General features: G+C 38.6%; 1 protein-coding gene across 2 annotated transcripts in view; it reads right to left on the reverse strand.

Moving 5' to 3' along the window:
• LOC140481424 (PC3-like endoprotease variant B) overlaps positions 1-21,483 on the reverse strand; it is an 865,619-nt gene that overhangs the window by 25,912 nt on the left and 818,224 nt on the right. For both annotated transcript variants that reach the window (XM_072577588.1, XM_072577587.1), the window contains exon 17: positions 6,525-6,654. In XM_072577588.1, coding sequence (XP_072433689.1) covers positions 6,525-6,654 — 130 coding nt within the window. The remainder of the gene's footprint in view (positions 1-6,524; positions 6,655-21,483) is intronic.

Here is a 21,483-nt window from a genome sequence, read left to right on the forward strand (position 1 = left end):
TCAAATCACGCTAAGAATTTCTAGATGCTTTGTTAAATCATCTTTAATAATCGATTCAAGCATTTTCCTAATGACTGAAATGAAGCAAACAGGCCTTTATTACCTTATTTTCTCTTTCTCCCTCCTTTCTTGAATACTAGTATTACATTTGCTAGCTGCTAGGATATACTAGAATCAACAGAATTTTGGAAAATCATAACCATTATCTGTGGAGATTTGTTTTGGAACTTGTGAATGTAAGACTTCATATTCAAGGTATTTGCTGGTTTTTAATTTCTGAAGTTTTGCCAGTATATTTTCTCTTGTTGAAGTCATATTATTATATTCTATCTAGACTGCAATTTGGCCTTTTAACCATGAAAACAGATGTTAAGTGTGGATTTTGCTGCAGACTTTGGGACCCTGCTGTCAGAACCTTGAATGGATTTGAACCTGTAGTTGCTTGGATTGAGACTGGGAAAGCAATATTCTTGGAAGCAAGGTTCCAACTACTGCCTTTGCACTGAGTGCCATGTTAAGGACAGTGCGTGGACTATCAATACTGCTGTGTCAGAGGATCAATAGTTCTGGATCTCAGACAGGCCAATTGGGACAAGTGGGTATGCTTGGTGCAAATCAGAGACCCACAAGGCTGCCTCAATATGGAGCTCGACTGCACAGCAGTAAATCAAGAAAACAAGATTAATCCAGTGGGGTGGAGCATATGTCTCTCTGCTGGATTGGTCTTGGCCGCTAAGTAAAATTTTATTAATGAACCTTATCAGGACACAAATCCTCTGGATAGGATTACCTATTGACATTCCCAGCAGCTTCCATATATGATGGAAAGTGAGGGTTGGATGGAAGAGTACTCTGCTGTTGACAAAATGTCAGCAAGCTCGAAAAGTGCTCCCAGTTGAGATTTGCCACATGCAAATTGGTTGCTGCCCTCTGTGAATCGGGAAGTCAATCTGACTACTGCACCTAACCTACACATCCCTGAACACTATGACCAATTTAGCATGGCCAATCCACCTAACTTGCACATCTTTGGAATGTGGAGAGAAACTGGCTGAACCCTACACAGGCACGGGGAGAATGTGCAAACTCCACACAGATGATCACCCAAGGTTGGAATTGAACCTGGGTCCCTGGCTCTGTGAAGCAGCAGTGCTAACCACTGAGCTACTGTGTCACCCCAGAGCATGCTGGGTGAAGTTCTTCGGTGGTAGAAGTATATTGGGAAGCAATCCAACATGACTTCCTTCATTCTTTCAGTTGTTATGTTGTCAAGCTTGTCACCATGAGACTGGTAAAGCACAGCCCAAAAATACTTGTTCAACATATCTACAATTTCCTATTGTTTATGATATTTTCCCATGCAAGGGAGTCTCTAAGGACCTACTCACCTCATTATAACACATTTGTAAGTACTATTAAAACACATTTTTGCATTTGTTGCTACATTGCCAGGTTGCCTCAACTTCCCTCTTTAGATTTCTAAATTTCCCTTCACCTTTCTTTTAAAGTTCTATCCATAGTCCGAGTTATGCTGTTTGCTGATGTTGCTCCCAGCTGATCGAGGTAGCACCCATTTCAGTAGAACAGCTCCCTCTTTTCCCAATATAGGCGAAGTGTCCCATGAATCAAAATGTGCAGTTTTTAAGCCATCGCATCAGCCTTGTTTATTCTCTGTTGCTTTCTCAAAGAATTAAATGAGATTAGTCAAGTAAGTGATTCCCTTTTAAAATCAATTTATTCGCTATTGCATTGACTTTATTATATCTTGGTTTCTGGATGATTTTTGCTCTCTTTTTTAGAGGATTCCATATTTTAACCTATCCCTTACATAAAGCTGACTATTCTGTCTTCCTTCTTAAATATAAGTGTAATTTTAGCCGCTTGCCTGTTCTTCAGCAAAATACCTTTTCCTAATGAATAATTCAGTACGTGCAATAAGTGCTTCTGCTACCTTTTCCTAAGGATTGCTTTAAAAAAACTACATGGATACAATTCATTCTGAGCAAGGGTTTTAACTTCTTAAAATGAAATTAATTCATTTATTTAATGTTTCTTCTTCTTCAACTTTAAATGTAGCTACATCAGTTCTAATCTCATATTCTGATTTCATGTCAGGCTCATCTGTCTCCCTAGTAAATAATGGAGCAAAATAATCTTCTAATATCTCTGCCACTTTGTTATGACTGCCTCCTATCCCAGCCCCTGGTGGCCTAATTTTCATCCTAATTCCCTTTTACTTTATTTCCATGCATTTAGAATATTTCATTATTTAGTTTTATGATACTTGATAATTAAGTTTAAATGTTCCTGTTTCCTAACTTCTTTTTGACTTCTCTCCTCATCTTTATGTCTTCCCCTTTGTTACTAAATAAAAACCAGAAGAACTGCGGAGACTGGAAACCAGAAACAAAAACAGTAATTGCTGGGAAAGGCTCAGGAGTTCTGGCAGCATCTGTGGAAAGAAATCAGAGTTAACATTTCAGGTTCAGTGGCCTTTCCTCAGAACCCCCTTGCTACTGTTACGTACTTTATCCTTTACTTTTGCCCTAATGTCCTTATCGTTCCATTATGTTGTATTAGTATTTACCTTGTTCCTGTTATTTGGTCAAGTGCAGTTTCCCTTGATTCTGTTGAACACCATTTCAAATGTTTCCCATTCCTCTTTGAACTGGATTTGCTAATATAGTTGTTAGGTACCCCAAATTATTTTAACTGCTCCTTAAAATCAAATTTCTTCCAATCCAAAACCTTAGCCTCTCTAATGGTTATGTTCTATGCAATTATTATCTTAAATCATATTATATTACGTTCACTATTGAGTTGATGTTTCCCTATTTTTACCTCTTTGATTCATTCTCCCATATTGGATTTCTACATGGTGAGTCATAAACAAGTCCTTCCTGAACTGTAGGAATTCTATTCCTTTATCCCTTTTTCACACCTCTTCTGGCCATTTAATTTTTGTACTGCTGAAATTTCCTATAAATACTGAGTTAGTGAATTTGTTTGCATACTTGCTCCTCCATTTCTCTTTAAGTGATGCACAGACCATCTTGATTCATGTGACGGACCTTCTATAATCTTTTGACTCTCCACATCTGGGTTCTACTTTGATCTTATTGATGCTGTACCACATTTTGCTTGCACTATCATGCCAATAGTATTTGAAGTTGAATGGATGCTGTCGGCTGCTTGCATTTCTATCACTTACATGAATAAATACATAATTACTTAAAATACAAGAGATATAAAATAAAAGTCATAATTCATTATTGTGGATTCATTTTTCATTGCACATTAGTGACTTCTGCCTATTACAAAACGAGATGCTAGTGCAACCATGCTGTATCTAGCCCTGTGCTGGAATAGAGAGCAATAACTACTGTGTTAGAACCTTCACTGATTTTTCATCATGTTATTTTATCCTTCTTATAATTTTTGGTTTGGTAGCAGCAGCTTGTTTGTAAAAAAAACCAAGAAGCTATTATTTGCTTATAAAGCTAGATATGAAAGTTAATTGCAGCTTAATTCTTGTTAAAAAGTCTATAGATGCTTCAACTATAGAGTAACCTTATGCTCAAGAAAATGGCGATGCTGTATGTTTATTGGAACCTTACAGGAAGGTGGTCAGTCTGACAAGGAGAGGCCAGAGATTGAACTGTTTGTATTAAAATGTGTTCAGGTTGGAAGGATTGTGCCTGCAAAAGCTACAGGATAGGGTCTGATTGCTCTCTGGTTGTCCTCTCAGTATCAACTTATTGAAAGTTCAGAAAATAGAATCTCAGTTATAAGAATTAAGTGAATATTCCTCAGAGCCGATTGGAAGCTATCTGCATGCATTTGTTTCATCAGAAACCAGGCAAGATATAAACCTATATGTTGGTGATGTTACAGATTGTAGAGACTGCTTAAGTGATATGGCCAGTTACATCTCAGTTATTTTTCCCTTTTGATTTATTCCTTAATTGTGTTTGTTTATCTTACTGTCTTTGTGAGAGCAAGGACTAGAAACAAACAGGATTGGACGTAAATCTTAGATGCTGTCTTAAACAGAATAGAACCCAACATGGTAGAGAGCAGCATGAACGAGAACTTGTTGGAAAGGCATGCCAATAATCACAGGAGATTTTAACCTACAAATCAACTGGAAAAGTCAAGTGGCAAAGGTAGCCTAGGTAAGGAATTTATAAGAATGTCTTCATGATTGTTTCTCATCACAGCATGTTCTGGAGCTAACCAGAGAGCAGGCTACATTAGAGTGAGTATTGTGCAATGAGATGGATTAGTAAATGATCATGTTGTGAAGGTATCCCTACATAGCAGCAGTCATAATATGAATTCACTTTGAGGCAGAGAGGAGTGAATTTTAAAAATTTAGATAAGGGCATTTGTGTGAGCATGAAAACAGAGCTGACTAAAGTAAATTGGCAGATTAGGAGAGATCAAAAGAGACAGTGGAGTAAACATAATAAACAAAGCACCACACTTAAAGAAAAAGCAAATAATGGTGAAAATACAGCTGGGAAGATAAAAGGTTGGACAGAATATTAAAAAATAAAAATTGACCAAAAAGTTAAAGAAGAGAGAAACATTAGATTATGAGAGGAGGCTAGTCAGAACTTTAAAAATAGATAGTGAGAGTTTCTATCAATTTTTAATGAAGAGTAGAGCTAACAAAGTGAGTATTGGGCCAACAGAAATTGAGGCTAGAGAACTGATAATGGAAAACAAGGAAAAGCCAGGTGAATTGATTTTGCATCAGCTTTCAGTTTTGAGGACATGGGTAATGTCTCAGAAGCAGCAATAAATCTGAAAATGGAAGAGTTGGAAAAACTCAGCAAAGTTAACATCACTAGAAAATTTGTACTGAGTAACTTATTTGAGCTGTAGGCTGACAGGTTCCCACATCCTGATCAATTTTATCCAGGATCTTGTAAGAAGTGATGGGTGAGATGGATAATGCATTAGTTTTTATTTTACAACAGTCTCTTGATTTGGGAGCAATTCTATTAAATTCAAAGATAACAAATATATCTGATCTATCCAAAAAGGGAGACAGACAGAAGGCAGGAAATCACATTAGAAGCTATTATTAAAGACATTATAGTAGGACACTTGGATATGTTCAAGGTAACCAGAGACAGTCAACGTGGTTTTACAATATTGTATCTGACCAATCTATTTAAGTTCTTTGAGGAGGTAGCATGTGTTGTGAAGAAAGGGGCACTGGTGGATATTCTATACTTAGATTTCTGGAAAGAATCTGATAAAGTTCCATTCAAAAGCTATGGGAAAAAGTAAAAGCTTGTGGTACAGGGATAAGCATGCTGGCATGGACAGAAGCTTATAGCTAACAGTAAGCAGAGATTGGTTGTAAATGGGTCTTTTTCGCATTGGCAAAATATAATTAGTGATATGTCTGAAGGATTGGTGCTGGAACATGAAATATTTACAATTTATAAAAGTTGCTTGAATGAAGGAGCCAAAATTATGGTTGCCAAATTTGCTGAAAACAGGGAAGCAAGTTGTGAAGGGGACATAATGAAAGTGCAGATAGGTATAGTTAGAGTGAGTAGACAAACATGTGGTAAATGGAATCTAATGTGAGATAATGTGAAATTGTGTTTTTTAGCAGGAAAAAAAGCATGCTTATAAATGGTGAGATATTGCAGAACCCTAAGATGCAGAAGGTTCTGGGTATCCCGGTGAATGATTTACAAAAGATAAACATGTAGGTACAGCAAGAAATTAGGAAAATTAATGAAATGCTATCATTATGATGAGGGAAATTGAATACAAACGTGGAGAGGCAGTGCTTCAGTCAACAGACACTAGTGAGACTGTATCTCAAGTACTTCCTCTAAGCAAAAATATAACTATGTTAGGGGCAGTTCAAAGAATGTTTACTAGATTAATATCTGGAATGAGTGGGTTATCTAATGCAGGAAGTTGGACACATTAGGCTTGTTTCTGCTGGAGTTTAGAAAAGTAAATATGGCTTGATTAAAATATAGAGTCGAAAAGTGTGGCGCTGGAACGCACAACAGGTCAGACAGCATCTGAGGAGCCGGAAAATCGATGTTTCAGGCATAAGCCCTTCATCAGGAACATTCCTGATGGAGGGCTTATGTCCGAGACATCGATTCTCCTGCTCTACGGATGCTGTCTGACCTGCTGTGCTTTTCCGGCACCACAGTCTCGACTCTGATCTCCAGCATCTGCAGTCCTCACTTTCCCCTTGATTAAAATATATAAAAGCCTGAGGGGTCATGACAGGGTGGATGTGGAGATGATGCCTCCATCTATAAAAGGCTCTCGTACTAGGCATCACTATAGAATATATATATATATATATATATATAGATAATTTTTATTTATATATATATACACACACACATGCAAACACACATTTGGTATGAAAATCTGGCTCTATCCCCAGTACTTTGCTTAGCATTCAAATCTTGTACTAAAACTCTTTGCATTGTTATCTCTCCAATATTGCAGACATTTTAAGATTTACGTACTTTTTTCCCTTTTGGGGAGCTCAATCTTGTAGGTTCCCCAGAGTGTCAGCTGAAACTTAGTGATATATCCTGATGTTGTTTCATCCTTATTTCTCTCACAAGTTTCAACAGAATTGGCGTGATCTGTAATCTGAAAGAAAAAATAAAATTTATAGAATAACCACAGTGAGTTTGACATTTGCCTCTTTTAACTTGAAAACTGGGTTAAAATCTATCCCAGACTGACAAGACAAAGGCTTCTAATTATAAGATTTCTGTGTGTTTCAGCAGTCTGAATTCAATTTCCACTGATCACAGTTCATAAGACAAAGACCTCCTATAACCTGATAGTATAAATAATTTATATAAAGTAAGAATGAAGACAAACTTCATAATCAACATTGATAAACTAAGAAAAAACTTAATAAATCAAAAGTTAATGACTAAATTACACTAAAACTGGGATTTAGTGCTCTTTGTCCTATGCATTAAAGAGGTAACTTTAGAGAATAAAAGTTGTTTACGTTTGGGAATATGGCAGATTATTAGGAATCCTAGGAGTTTGGTAGAGCTACCCTCGTTGGCTTTTTGATTCGGCCACTGCAACTAATCCAACTTCCAGGCTTTCTGAGCAACTGCAGTAATTGAGTATAACAACGATCTGCTGCAAATTATGATAGCGTAATTATTTAAAGTAACTTGAGGATATGAGGACCTGAATTTAGGTGTAGTAAATCTCCAAAGTTAGCTAGAAATGAGAGCAAAGAAGGCATAACATAGCTGGGCAGCACTTAGCTTCTTTGACACATCATTGGCCAATATAGTATCAATAGTGAGGACCACATCAAAATTCAGCTTCTCTGTGGATGGTGTCTCCAAAAATATACAGAGTTAGTTGACTAGGCAAAGAAGGTCTACAGCAAGATTTTCATGCATGTACCTGGATATAGAGGCTTAACTGCAACAGCAAAGTGGTTAGCTAGCCAATCCTCATACTCTTGGCACTTCTGGTTGAAGATGATTGCAAATTCTTGAAACTTGTCTTTTGATCTGATATGCAGGGCTCCCCTATCATTGCTGATATGAACTTATGAATTAGGAACAGGAGACGACGAATCATGTGTGCCCAATTCATTCAAATATAGTTCTTCAATTTCAGAACTGGATACGAGACTGCTTTTGTTACCATGTTGATTTTGCAAATATCAACACAAAATTCCATGACTCATCTGTTTTTGGCACCATCACTACAGGTAGGATTCAGCTATTATAACTTAGTTCTGTAATATCATTGTCCATCCTGAACCCTGTTGCTTCACTCACTTAAAATAATCTCTCTGGACTGAGTCTGTGAGGTGTCATTTTGTAAGTAATGTATTTCCATCTGAATGCCAAATTTGCTATTCCCACAAATTGATTTATAATTCTGTAATAACCCTTATATGTCATTTTGATAGCCTTCTGGAAGATAAACATGATTCTGTAGATGATAAGACCATCAGTAATGGTCCGGTTAGAAGGACAGGGAGAACAGATACATGGGAACACTACCACCTGCAGGTTCCCTTCCAAGCCGCTCTCCATTTTGACTTGGAAATATATTGCCATTCTTTCACAGTCACTGGGTCATAAACCTGGAAGTCCTTCCTAATGGCATTGTGGGTCAACCCACAGCAGGTGGACTACAACAGCTTCTCAAGGGCAACCAGGGATAGACAATAAATTCTGGCCAGCTTGTAATGTCCCCATATCCCACTGTGAATTAAAAAAGGAGCACGTGTAGGCTGTTCAGTCCCTTGTGCCTGTTCCACCATTCCATAGGATCATGGCTGGTCTGACGTTCCTCATTTCCACTTCCTGCCTTTTCCTGTTAACCCTTGATTCACCGACTAATCAAAAATCTATCTCAGGCTTAAATACGCATCTCTCTGTGGAAAGGAGTTTCAAAGACACAACCCCTCTGAGAGAAGAAATCCCTTTTCATTTCAGTCTTAAATTGGCACCACTTTATTTGAAGACTATGTCCTCCAGTCCCAGACTCTCAAATGAGAGGAAACACCCTCTCAGCATTTACCCTGCCAAGACCCTTAAGAATCCGAGATGTTTCAGTGAGATCACCTCCCATTCATCCAAATTCCAGTGAGTAGAATCCCAACCTATTTAACATTTGCTCATATGACAATCCCTCCATACCAGGGGTCATTCTTTTCTTGAACCTTTTCTTGAACTGCCTCCAATTAAATGATGTGTTTACTTAAATAAGGAGACTAAAACTAGTCACAGTGCTCCAGATCTGGTCTCACCAGAACTTTGTAATGTTCCAGTAAGACTTGCCTATTCTTACACTCCGACCCCATTGAAATAAGGGCCAATATTAGATTAGCAATGTAATCTAACCTTTTAACCATCTTCATACTATCCAATCTGATTGTTGGATGGTCATTTTTTTTCAAATGCTGATTTATTCTCCAATTATTCTGATAGTTCCATTTCACTGTCTACTTCTTTCAGTCTTACAGTACATTTTTTCCATAACCAGCATTCCTGTCATAATAGCTAACATTTCTAACATGCCACATTTGCTGATTATTTCTTGTGTCTACTCGCTACATTCTGCACATCACTGAGTTTTTGTAGGATTTACTAACATTCACTGAACCTCGAGTTTGATAGGTAACAATACTAAAACCTCGTCTGTAGCAACAAAATCTCAAACTTTAGCCTTTTTAGCTTTCCTTGCAGTTGAACAGATCTTTAAGTGCTGGTATCAAAATTAAACTTACAATTTTAACTGAGGGTTGAATTTTTCCCACCAGTTGACATAGATGGCTTGACTAGCAGAATTTGATTATGTCTTTCTGTAATCCTAGCCAATAAAAATATTTCAATATTTTACCCTGTGTTTTCCTAATATCGAAGTGAACTGCCATTGAAATGTTTTAGGTCACTCCTAAAATGTAATTATGATATTCAGATGGAATCATGACTTGTTGCACCACTGTTTCTTCTGCATCAAATTCATTTGTGGCATTTCTATTAAAAAAGATGTGCTAAACAAATCAGCCTCATTCTCTTTATCTTCATTCATCTCAAGAGGGTTGGAATATAAAAGCAGTGATGTGCTACTGAGACTTTATAAAACTCTAGTTAGGCCATATTTAGAATACTGTATCCAATTCTGGACCCCCACCTCATGAAGGACATACTGGCACCGGAGCGTGTCTAGCGGAGATTCACACGGATGATCCCTGGAATGGTAGGCCTAACATACGATGAACAGCTGAGGATCCTGGGATTGTATTCATTAGAGTTTAGAAGGTTGAGGGAAGATCTATTAGAAACTTGCAAGATAATGCATGGCTTAGAAAGGGTGGATGCTGGGAATTTGTTTCTGGTAGTCAGGGAGACTAGGACCTGTGGGCACAGCCTTAGAATTAGGGGGGTCAATTTAGAACAGAAATGAGGAGACATTTCTTCAGCCAGAGAGTGGTGGGCCTGTGGAATTCATTGCCATGGAGCGCAATGGAGGTTGGGATGTTAACTGTCTTCAAGGCAGAGATTGATAAATTCTTGATCTCACAAGGAATTAAGGCCAAAGGGAGAGTGCAGATAAGTGGAGTTGAAATGCCCATTAGCCATGATTGAATGGTAGAGTGGACTTGATGGGCCGAATGGCCTTACTTCCACTCTTATATCTTATCGTCTTCTGTCTTATTATTTTTCAGTTACTTTTTGAAAATTGTATCCAATTAACTGAATTTCCAAATCATTTCTCTATTTCATTGATTGCTTTTCTTCCTGTCTAATTCTATAGGCCTAGATCCAGTCATAGCATGGTTGGAAAATCTGGAGCATTCCTCCTGTATTATTTCTTTTTAACTCCAATGGATGTTCACCCACCCTTGCTGCAGCCAAAATTCCTAAACCTGCCAGGTCACTTCCAAAACTAAAATAAATCCCTTCTGTACAAATTTGCCTAATTACTCCCACTATAACTTCTCCATTTGCCAAGTCACTGTTTCCTCAGTGTAATGAAACTGGCTTTTAATCTCCACAAATACCTCCAATTAATATTTTCTCCTTTATTCATCTCTCTGGAAGACAAATAGTATTATCAGGCCAGTGACTGAATTGCTCCAGTGTGGCTTAATATCTTTATTGGTTTACCTCCTTGATGCAAAGTTATAAGGAAATGCCTTCCCATTTGAGATAAAATATTCAGTGCCTCCATGATTCTTCTTGTCAATATTTGAAGATTAGTTTTCATGACTTTTTGTCCTAAGCCATCTCTCTGTTTAGTACATTCTTAGGAAACATATTTTCTTTATTCTACCACTGCAGTTTTTAATATCTATTTCCTACCCAGATGCTTCCTTTTCTGAAGATTCATTAGACATTCCTACTACTGCATCTAACTTCCAGCGATTGGGTTTGGTGTGTCCAAATGTATTATACTGGGTACATGTTGATTTCTTTATATCACTTTTAGTTCCAACCTGACTCCTTTACTATTTTGGTATATTTCTGTATGTTCTCTAAAACTAATACATCCTCTCTTCTTTGTTCTTAGCTGTTCCATGACTAACCCACATTTTCTAATTTTCTTGTTTTTTATAAGTTTTAATTATTTTTAAAATTTCATCTCCTTTTCCAATTCACGTATGTTTTTCTTTTCTCTCCCTTTCGATTTGAAGTTCTCTCAACCTCTATGACCTTTAAATCTCAGTTGATCTTCTAACCCAAGTCTTTTCATTTTTACCCCCATCTTAGCTATTTCGAGCTGTGACAGGCCACTTTCATGTTTCAGTTCTTTTAGTTGTAAATGTTGGATAATCACTTGAAGCATCCCATCATTATGAGATCCTGCTAAAACTTCTACCTTCAATTTTTTGGCTAACTCTCTCGGTTTAGCTTTAGTCAAAGATTTCAAATAAAGCATTGTTATGTCTTCCACTTTCAGAAAACCCTTTGCACTATTCAAAGGCATCTTTAAATTCCATACAATAAAGCTCACCACAACACAATTCTTCTACGCACATTTTCACGTACATACACTACTTTACAAACTAAAAGGCACAGACTCCTTTTAACTCCAATAAATTCAAATCCTGCAAGGGACCCCAGTTGATATGATTCCACCCGATGTTATTGTTGAAGAAATCAGATCTGACAGGTCTAGCATTGCTTGGTTTTATTTAACAAATTGACTTTTCACTGAAACAGGAGAACACAAAGCTGCACATCTTGTTTTAAGAACAAAACAGAAGTTTATTATGTCAAAGAAAACATGAAAGCAAACAAACCAAGTTATTAACACAAAGTACAATTTAAAATACTTTACAACACACAATAAAACTACAATATTTCATCCATCCTAACAGCATTTCTTTACATTACTCAAACACTAGAGAGAATGCCCTTCTCTTATCACATGGATAGGTTTGGCCTAACTGTTGCTTTCAATTCCCAGTCTGGACAGTCTGATACCCAGTTCCTTGAGTATTCACACAACTGAGCTGCTACTTTTTCAGCTTTGAACTGAGGTTCTGTGTTCAAGGTTTTGGAATTTCCAACTAAAACCTTACACTGAGTTACCTTACTTCTAATTTTAACAACTAATATATTGCTCCAGGAGCACTGTGTTCTTCCAACTAAATTTTAACCAGGAATTCTGCAAATTGAAACCAAAGAAGTTTGCAAGCTATTGGCTTTTTATCTAAGCAAATATAAATCAATCTCTGATCCTTCAAACTAAAAGCAGGTTCATGCTCTTCTATGTTTATTCTGTCCATCCATAAAGCTCTTCCTATACAAACAATTTCTCATCACCTCTATAGGAAGTCTCTCTAATGTACTAGTTTAAAAAATAAACATGGCACATTAAATACTGATAAGTTAACCATTAAATTTCTCATGCACGCACACTAAAACCCTTCTGCTAAAATTCAAACACAAAAATAAATAACATTAAAATATTTCACACACCTAACATCACACTTAAAGAAGGACACCAAAACTGTATAACTGATACACAACATCCTTACCTTTATGTTTAATTTCTCTCATAATAAAACAGAATTTATTAGTTTACTTGCTGCAATTTTATATATTCCCACCTTTTACTCTGTCTGAGATTTTTGTCCACTTACTCAACCAATTTATATCTCTATGCACTCCTCATTAAATCTTTGGACTGATGGCAGAGTGAGGGATATGCCGAATCATAAGGTGACAAGTTAAAGTTAAATTCAATTTTCAAGAGGGATTTTTCTTTCTCTTGTTGTTTCCCTTACTGTTTGCCAAATGTTCAGTCAGGTAGATATGTCCATTCAGATTCAGCCAACTCAATCAGTAGGATTACTACTGAGTTATCCTATGTGTGGTGGACATTAAATCTCCTAACAGTTCTACATCACATGCCCTTGTTACTCTCAGTGCTCTTGCAAATGGTGCTCTACAAAGAGGAGCATTGTTTCCTCAGCTGAGATAGACAGTAGGTAGCAAATGGCGGTAAGTATCCTCCTCCCCAACTAAACTTGGTGCCATAAAGATTTAGTAAGGTCTGGAATCAATGTTGAGGACTCCCTGGGAAACTCTGTTAATGAGCTGAAAAATGTATTGCTGGAAAAGCGAAGCAGGTCAGGCAGCATCCAAGGAGCAGGAGAATCGACGTTTCGGGCATAAGCCCTTCTTCAGGAATGAGGAGGGTGTGCCAAGCAGGCTAAGATAAAAGGTAGGGAGGAGGGACTTGGGGGAAGGGGCATTGGGAATGCGATAGGTGGAAGGAGGTTAAGGTGAGGGTGATAGGCCGGAGAGGGGGTGGGAGCGGAGAGGTCGGGAAGAAGATTGCAGGTCAAGAAGGCAGTGCTGAGTCTGAGGGTTGGGACTGAGATAAGGTGGGGGGAGGGGAAATGGGGAAGCTGGAGAAATCTGCATTCATTCCTTGTGGTTGGAGGGTTCCTAGGCTTATGCCCGAAACGTCGATTCTCCAGCAACACATTTTTCAGCTCTGATCTCCAGCATCTGCAGCCCTCACTTTCTCCTAAACTCTAATAATGAACAATCACTTCCAATAGGTCAGAACATACCAAGGCATAATAATGATAGTGTCTAAGACATTGTCCAAAAGGTATTATTCAGTGACTGTGACTGTGTCAGGCTTTCCTCAAACAGCCTGTGGGACAAATCTCCCAATTTTGCTTTAAATCCTGAGAAGTTCAACAGGAGGACTTTACGGGGTCACTAGGATTTGGTGTTTTTCGTCTCTAGGTTGATGCCAGGAGATCTGTCCAGTTTTATTCCTATTTCTCATGTTCTTATATAATGAGGGAATCTCCAAATTCTGAAGTCTTGCAACAAAGAGAGATGAGAAATGAAACCTGTGGGACTTCTTTCATTATGACTATAATGCAGTGCATCACTGACTGCTGACGCTTTGATAAGGCTTTAGAATTACAACTCGATAAAAGACAAAAAAACATAAAATGCTTTTCTAAATTGAAGTTGCTACTTTACGAAATGGAACTGGTAATAGGTATCCTAGAGAGATTATAAATGTTCAGAGAATAAGATGTGTAGCATTGCAAATGCTGTAGAAAGCAAATGATAGCATTGTAAGAAATAGAGCATTTTGGAAGGATGAAGAAGCATTTCAAATGTAATCTTTGAAATAAGATAGTGCATAATTGGCCCATTTATTGTTAGAAAGCTGCTTGAAATAAAATAAAGGACATTTTGCAAAAGTGAGATCCTATATTCTGCAATTGTGCAATAATGGACATCTAGAAAGTGGCTATATCAGAATAGCCTTAAACACACAAAACCTGCTCTCATGGAATTTGATTGATAACTTGCACAACACTGCACTTGGTTTAAGAGTACTCTGAGTTGCAAGACGTCTGAAGAGGTGTATTGGGTCACAAGTTGATTTTGAGAGATCATTCCACAGCGTATGTAGAGGCTGCATCAGGAGCAATATGAGGTATACCTCAGACTGAGGCATCATTGTGGTAAAGCACTTTACTTGCAAGTCAAACGCTGAAAACAGCAGACACTGATAACTTAAATGGTGCCCAAACCAAAAGATCAAACAAAAGCACTGTAGCCTAATGAAATCCAGTTGAGGATAGTAGTAAACTAGCCAACTAATAAGAGAAAGAGGTTCAATGAACAGCATGGTGGAACCCTACATGTGAATGTAAGAGACATGGCTTATGCATTTATATGTTTCTTCAGACAAAATCCCAAATGGAACAACCTTCTGGATTTTGCACTAAAGGTTTCAAATAAATGACAATGCTCAATCAATTTACATCAATATACAGGAAGTTACAAATCATCTGAATGTTGTTGGAGAGAAACATGCCATCTTGCATTAATCAGCATAGAAGCAAGAATGCTAAGTTACAAATCAATATGAAAACTTATGCTGCAGGAGGAAAGGGGTTCTGACTGGTTGGCTATTTGACTTTGATTGGCCGAGGTGTTGCAATGGAGAATGCAATTGAATAATCTTGATGGTGCAAAGCTTGAGGATCCTGAGAGCATCTCAAATCTTGAGCAGAAAACATGTATGTACAAATGAACTGTTCCTCTAGCCAAGCTATTTCAATACAGAAATGATACTGGCATTTACTTAATAATGGGGAAAATTGGTTGGTTATGTCCTAACCTCAATCTGGCCAAATCTAATGCGACCAATTACTGCATATTATTGCACTTTCAGGTCTTGTGGTGCAATGAATGCATATCTGCTGCAGTGCAGAATTTGATGGCCAAAGAAGGTGCATTCACAACATAGCCAAGATAGTTAAGCACCAAATTGTAAGTCCAACCTTCCAACAAATCTAATGGAAAATGCTAAGAGTGAAAGATATCGTTGATCAGCATGACATGAAAATAAAACTGGCTACTCTACCATCACTATTCATATATTCACTGCTCCAAACTACACTGTGCATGCAAACTAGGATTTCTTATGGGCCTGCTTTTTTTTTAGTTGGCTGGATGGCCAGTGGGAATTAGATTGGTGCCAATAGAACAAGGTTTTGATACCCAATCTTGCTGGGGGATTTGGAAGCTGTCTCCATGCTCTACCTTACACACGGTGGAGGTAATGGCAGTTGCGGCTGGACTTACTATCAGGAAAAAAAATGAAGAAAAAGTCTCCTTTACAACATGAGTAAAGTGCAAAGTCATGGAAAAGTTAGCAATGGTGCCACCAACTGACACTTATCCACTAAGAATCTCAACAATGCTAAATTTAGGTTCCATCTGCATCCCTTGACTGATTGCCTTGTCATAGTCTTAATCCAGACTTGGACACACGAGATAGATGCTGGAGGGAAGTGAAAGTAGTTGGCTTCAAAAGTAAAATAGCACTCAATTAATGATACCTTCGAAGTATTACAGCAAAAGAGAGATCAATGAGAAAACACTCCAGTGGGTGGACTCATACCTGATACAAAGACTGGGCTTGTACTGTAGTCATCATTTCAGCTTCAGGACAACACCATTAAAGTTCCTCAACACAGCATCATTGGCCCTATCATCTTTATAATTACATTCCTATTTTTATAATACCATGGGAGGTCTGTTTACAGATGACCCTACAGTGATCAATTCCATTCACAATCACAAAGCAGCTCATGTGAACCCTTAGGTGGAGCTGGCTAACATCAGGCTTGGTTTGCCAAATTGCAGCTAATGCCAATACTTTGTAAATGTCAGATAATGACCATCTCCAACAAGAAAGTTCCCAACTAGCTCTCCCTATTTTCACAGCATCACCATTGCTGAACCTTATACTATTAACAATGTGGGGGGTTATTACTGAACACAGGCTTCACAGGATCAAATATATTAAAGTTGTACCTACAAGAACATGGCAGTGGCTAGATACATGGTGATAAAAATGTCATATCTTGACCTTTTGAAACCTCTCATCAATGACAATCGCAAATCAGGAATATTTTGGAATGCTCATCGCTTTCATGTTTGGGCAAAACTGTAAAATTCGAGATCATCACATCAGCCTCATCAGTGCTCCTGCCACTAAAATTAATATTTAATATTTCCATCATCAGTACACTTTGCTTGTATGATGCACTAATTACTGGGTGCTCTACAGCAACTTGGCAAGTTTACTAGAAGACCACCTCCCAGCTGCAACTCCTACCAGTAAGAACAGAATACCATGACTTGCTACTTCCCTTAATCATAGATGATGGGTATTCTACCCCTTCTTCACCCCTCAATCAAAATCATGACATTTTATACAGAACATCTTTGTGGGATTACCATCCATGATGCACCAGCTCAAGCAGAAGATCCATCGCCACTCAAGAGATAGATCATCAATGTACCCTTGTCAGCAACGTTCACATCTCAAGAACACTACAAGCAAAATGAAAATGCTTACCAGTCAGCAAAGTATTCCTAGTCGGTTATGAGAGTTCATACTACAATCAGGAATTTCTGGGGCATCCACTATACTTACAGCAAATTTATGATGGCGTAGTGGGTGCAATTCTGAGAAAATTGCCAGCCTATGTGCTTTTTACTTCTGTTTATTGGATATAGGTACCAGTGGCAAGGTCAATATTTACTTTACAATTCCAAATATACATGAGATGTTATAGAGTCATAGAGTCCTACAGCATGGAAACAGACACTTCAGCCCAAACAGTCCATGCTGAATATAGTCCCAAACTAAACTAGTCCTACTTGTCTGCTGCTGGCCCATATCCCTCCAAAGCTTTCCTATTCATGTTCTTATCCAAATGGCTTTTAAATGTTGTAATCACACTCACATCCACCACTTCCTCAGGAAGCTCATTCCACATGCGAACCACCCTCTGTGCAAAAATATTTGCCCATGGCTTTTTAAAATCTCTCTCTTCTCACATTAAAGTTGTGCCCTCTATTTGTGAAATCCCCCCATCCTAGGTGATGAATGACCTTGGTGAACTGCTGCAGTCTGTATCGAGAAGATACACTAACAGTCTAGCCGATTACAGAGTTTCAGGATTTTGAGCCAATAATAAACAAACTGAAATGTATTTCCAAGTCACAACAGTGTCTAACTTTGAGGGGAAATTGGAGCTGGTGGTGTTCCCTGCAGCTTAATGCTTGTTTTTCTCTAGATGGTAGAAGTCATGGGTTTGGAAGGTGATGTTGAAGAAACCTTGATAAGTTGATGTAGTTGTGGTGGAAAGAGTGATGTTTAAAATGGCAGATGGGCTGCCAACAAAACAGATTATTTTGTTCTGGATTACATCAGACTTCTTGAGTGTTGTTGAAATTGCACTCACTCAGTAAATCACACTCCTTAACTTTTGTGCCTCATTGACTGTAAAAAAAGGCATTGAGGAGTTGGGAGGTAAATCACATGCTACATATCACCCAGCTTCTGACCTGCTAATGTAGCCATGATATTAATGTGGATGACCCAGTTAGATTTCAGATCAATGGCGATTTCTCAGGGTACTGACATTAATGATGTTGAACATAAAGAAGAGGGTGCTAGATTCTCTCTTGCTGGGAGAATCTATATTTTGCACCTGTATGGCATGAATATTGCTTGCCATTTATGAGTTCAAGTCTAAATGTTTTAGAGATCTTGTTGCATTGTCTCATTAGCTGACGAATTATAAATGAAAATGACCATCACTGTGCAATCACCAGTGAATGTTCCTATTTCTGATTTTACGATGTGGGGAAGATCAATGATAAAGCAGCTGAAGCTTTCGTGCACATTAGCTGGAGAACTTCCTGCAGTGATATCTTAGGATTCAAATAATTGGTGTTCCACAATCACAATCACTTTCTGTGGTTGCATGACTCCTGCCAATGGAGAGATTTCGCTATGATTCTGAGTGACTTCAAATTTATATAATCTCTCTGATGCCATACTTACACAATGCTGCCTTGTTTCAAGATCAATCATTCTCATCTCACCTCTGGCATTCAGTTCCTTCATATCTGCTTGGATCAAGGTTCTAATATGGTCTAGAATTTAATAGTTCTCCAGGTCTCAAACTGAGCATTGATGAATAAGTGCTACTTGACGCATCATCAATGGCACCTACCATCACGGTGATGATTGAGAATTGTTTGATGGAGTGTTTCTGCCTAGATTGCATTTCTTCAGCTTTTTGTAGAGCTTGACTGGGCTTTTTTTATTCCATTGTTGGACACATTCCAGGGCTTTCCTGGACTGAAACAACTTGCCCTGAACAGTACTGATTCAACAACTGAAGGGAGGTGAGAGATGATCATTAACAGGAGGTGTCCTGCCAATGTTTGATCTGATGCAATGAGGAGCTTGTGGGGATTTACGTCTATATGAGTACGTCTATGATCACTCACTCCTATCTCTATGGGCAGAATCTTCCCAGCTCCTGAATTGACATGGGTTGTGTTGAGAAATTTTGGAAAATCCAGTGAGATATCTTCTTGATATCAAGACCAAAATCTCTCATTTTTCAACCAAGTTCTGGACACTAAGATGAGATCCTTTCTAGTGACACTGGTGAGAGACCTATTAATGGGGATTGTTGTTCATTATCATCTTCATTACTACCCAAGCTCAAGGATTCACATATTCTCATTCTGCCATCCATCAGGTAGAAACTAGGCATGAGGAATTCCTGGCATAAAGTATGAGTAGTCATCTATTGATTCCAGCCACTTGCTCCTCTGGATCTCCATCTTGGGGCATGTACTCCGTGATCACAGATGTTGGAAACATCATGGCAAGTATTTGATCCACTCTTGGTATGTTTTTGTATTGTAACACTAAACTTTGGAATGCACCTGTATCTTTTGCTGCAATGCTACTACAAGAATACTTTGTGCCTAGGGACAGGCATCTGGCTCACAGACAGGACTAGGGAGCATCTTTGGTGAAGGCAATGGTCTAATGGCATTATTGCTGAGCTGTTGATCCAGATAATGTTCTGGGGACCTGGGACCTGGCAGACATTGGAACATGAATTCAATTTTTAAAAATGTCTGAATTAAGAATCTAATGCTGACCATGATTCCATTGTCAATTGTTTAGAAAGCCCATCTGGGTCACTGATGTTCTTTAGGGAAGGAAACTGTCATCCTTATCTGGTTTGGCCTACATGTGACTCCAGACCCACAGCAATGTGTCATAGAGTCATAGAGATGTACAGCATGGAAACAGACCCTTCAGTCCAACCTGCCCATGCCGACCAGATATCCCAATCCAATCTAGTCCCACTTGCCAACACCCAGCCAATATCCCTCCAAACCCTTTCTATTCATATACCCATCCAAATGCCTTTTAAATGTTGCAATTGTACCAGCCTGTGGTGATTCTTATCTGCCCTCTGGGCAATTAAGGATGGGCAACAAATGCTGACCTAGTTAGTGATACACTCATGCCCTGAATGAATAAAGAAAAATACATTGGGTTACTCATACACTCTCTTAGCGCCCATTCAACTTACATCTACATGGATGCTCATAGCATCTTATGCTTTGCTCCCTGAGCAAGAGCCTAAATGGTCCCAGTACATCTCTCCCAACTTGCTGCTCAACACAGTGGAAAGCTTGTTGTGGCTATCGGCATTCAGGGGGTGGAGAATTTGGGAGGCATGGCACCATTCTATCACAATGTCACACCTTCAACAGCTTACACAACAAACACACTGCATGTGCTCCAATCAATGGCCATATCTCAAAGACGAAGGGGTGTAGTCCACAGGCAAGTCAAGGAATCTCTGTCCATCAGGAGATCCTAGTACAGAAAATGGTGGCACTTATACTGGTGCAGCAGAAAAAGTAATTGACATTTCTGGAGCATCGCTGCATGGTCCTCCGGATGATTGAGACTGCACCAACCCAGGTGAAAACCCCAGACCAGACTAGCAGGGTCTAGTGGTGTTGCCCCCTCTGCCAGTCCTGAGGTATGAGGATGTTCCTTCCCTGCACCACACTGTCAATGAGGACCTCCAGGTCCCTGTCAATTTCCCCTTATCTATTACTTCTGGGACTAATGCCATGAACCTAGGATATCCTGGCAATGCCAAGTATTTCCACCCACAATGAGCAGGAGAATCAAGTTAGCATCATCCAAGAGGAACACCGTAAGTGTATGTCACCTAATTAATGAGGTGGGCTTGGGATAATAGCTGGAGAAAACTTGCTAGGCCTCAAGGAAGAAACTCAATGAAACTAACAGCTTGCTGAGTTTTGGTATGATTTAGCCCTTTGTTGTCACCTCTGGATTGTGTGTGCTGTAGGTGGAACTGGAAGACCAAGGAATGGTGAAGTCGGAGTCTTAGAAATTGGAGGGTATGATTCTGTGCACATGATTATACCAGGACTTTGTTTGACTGAAAAGGTCACTGGACTCAAAACATTAATTCTTGTTTCCTCTCCACAGATGCTGCCAAACCTGCTGAGTATCTCCCGCACTATATCTTTTTATTTTACTTGACTAGTCTGTGGAACAACTCCGAGATGTTAATGAGGAGGATTTTACACAGTTGACTGGCTAAGTCTGCCTTTATTATGTCCAATGTCTTGATTGATGCAAGGTGGCCCATCCAATTTTAATCCTATTGTTGTTGGCTGTGATTTGCTAGCTGATTCTGTGGGTCTGGAGTCAAACCAGATCTGATAAGGATGGCAGATTGCCTTGTCTACAGAACATTAATGTACCAGATGGAAATTTCCTCACAATCTGGTACTTTTGTGGCAATCATTACTGATAGTAACATTTTATTTGAGATTTTTCCTTCCGTAAATTCTCTTATGCATTTGTGGTCAGGTCTCTAGGCTATCAGATTTCTAGTCCAAAAATATATTCAATATGTTTCTGTTACTTTTTAATACTCTCTAAAACAATTCAGTAATCAACCAGCTGTAAAACAATGGCTACACATTTTCACATTCTTACAGCAACAATGAATGAGCAATAGCATGTTACCTTACTAATGACATATAC

The sequence above is a fragment of the Chiloscyllium punctatum genome, chromosome 9 (assembly GCF_047496795.1).
Source record: "Chiloscyllium punctatum isolate Juve2018m chromosome 9, sChiPun1.3, whole genome shotgun sequence".
In the NCBI taxonomy this organism is placed as follows: Eukaryota; Metazoa; Chordata; class Chondrichthyes; order Orectolobiformes; family Hemiscylliidae; genus Chiloscyllium; species Chiloscyllium punctatum.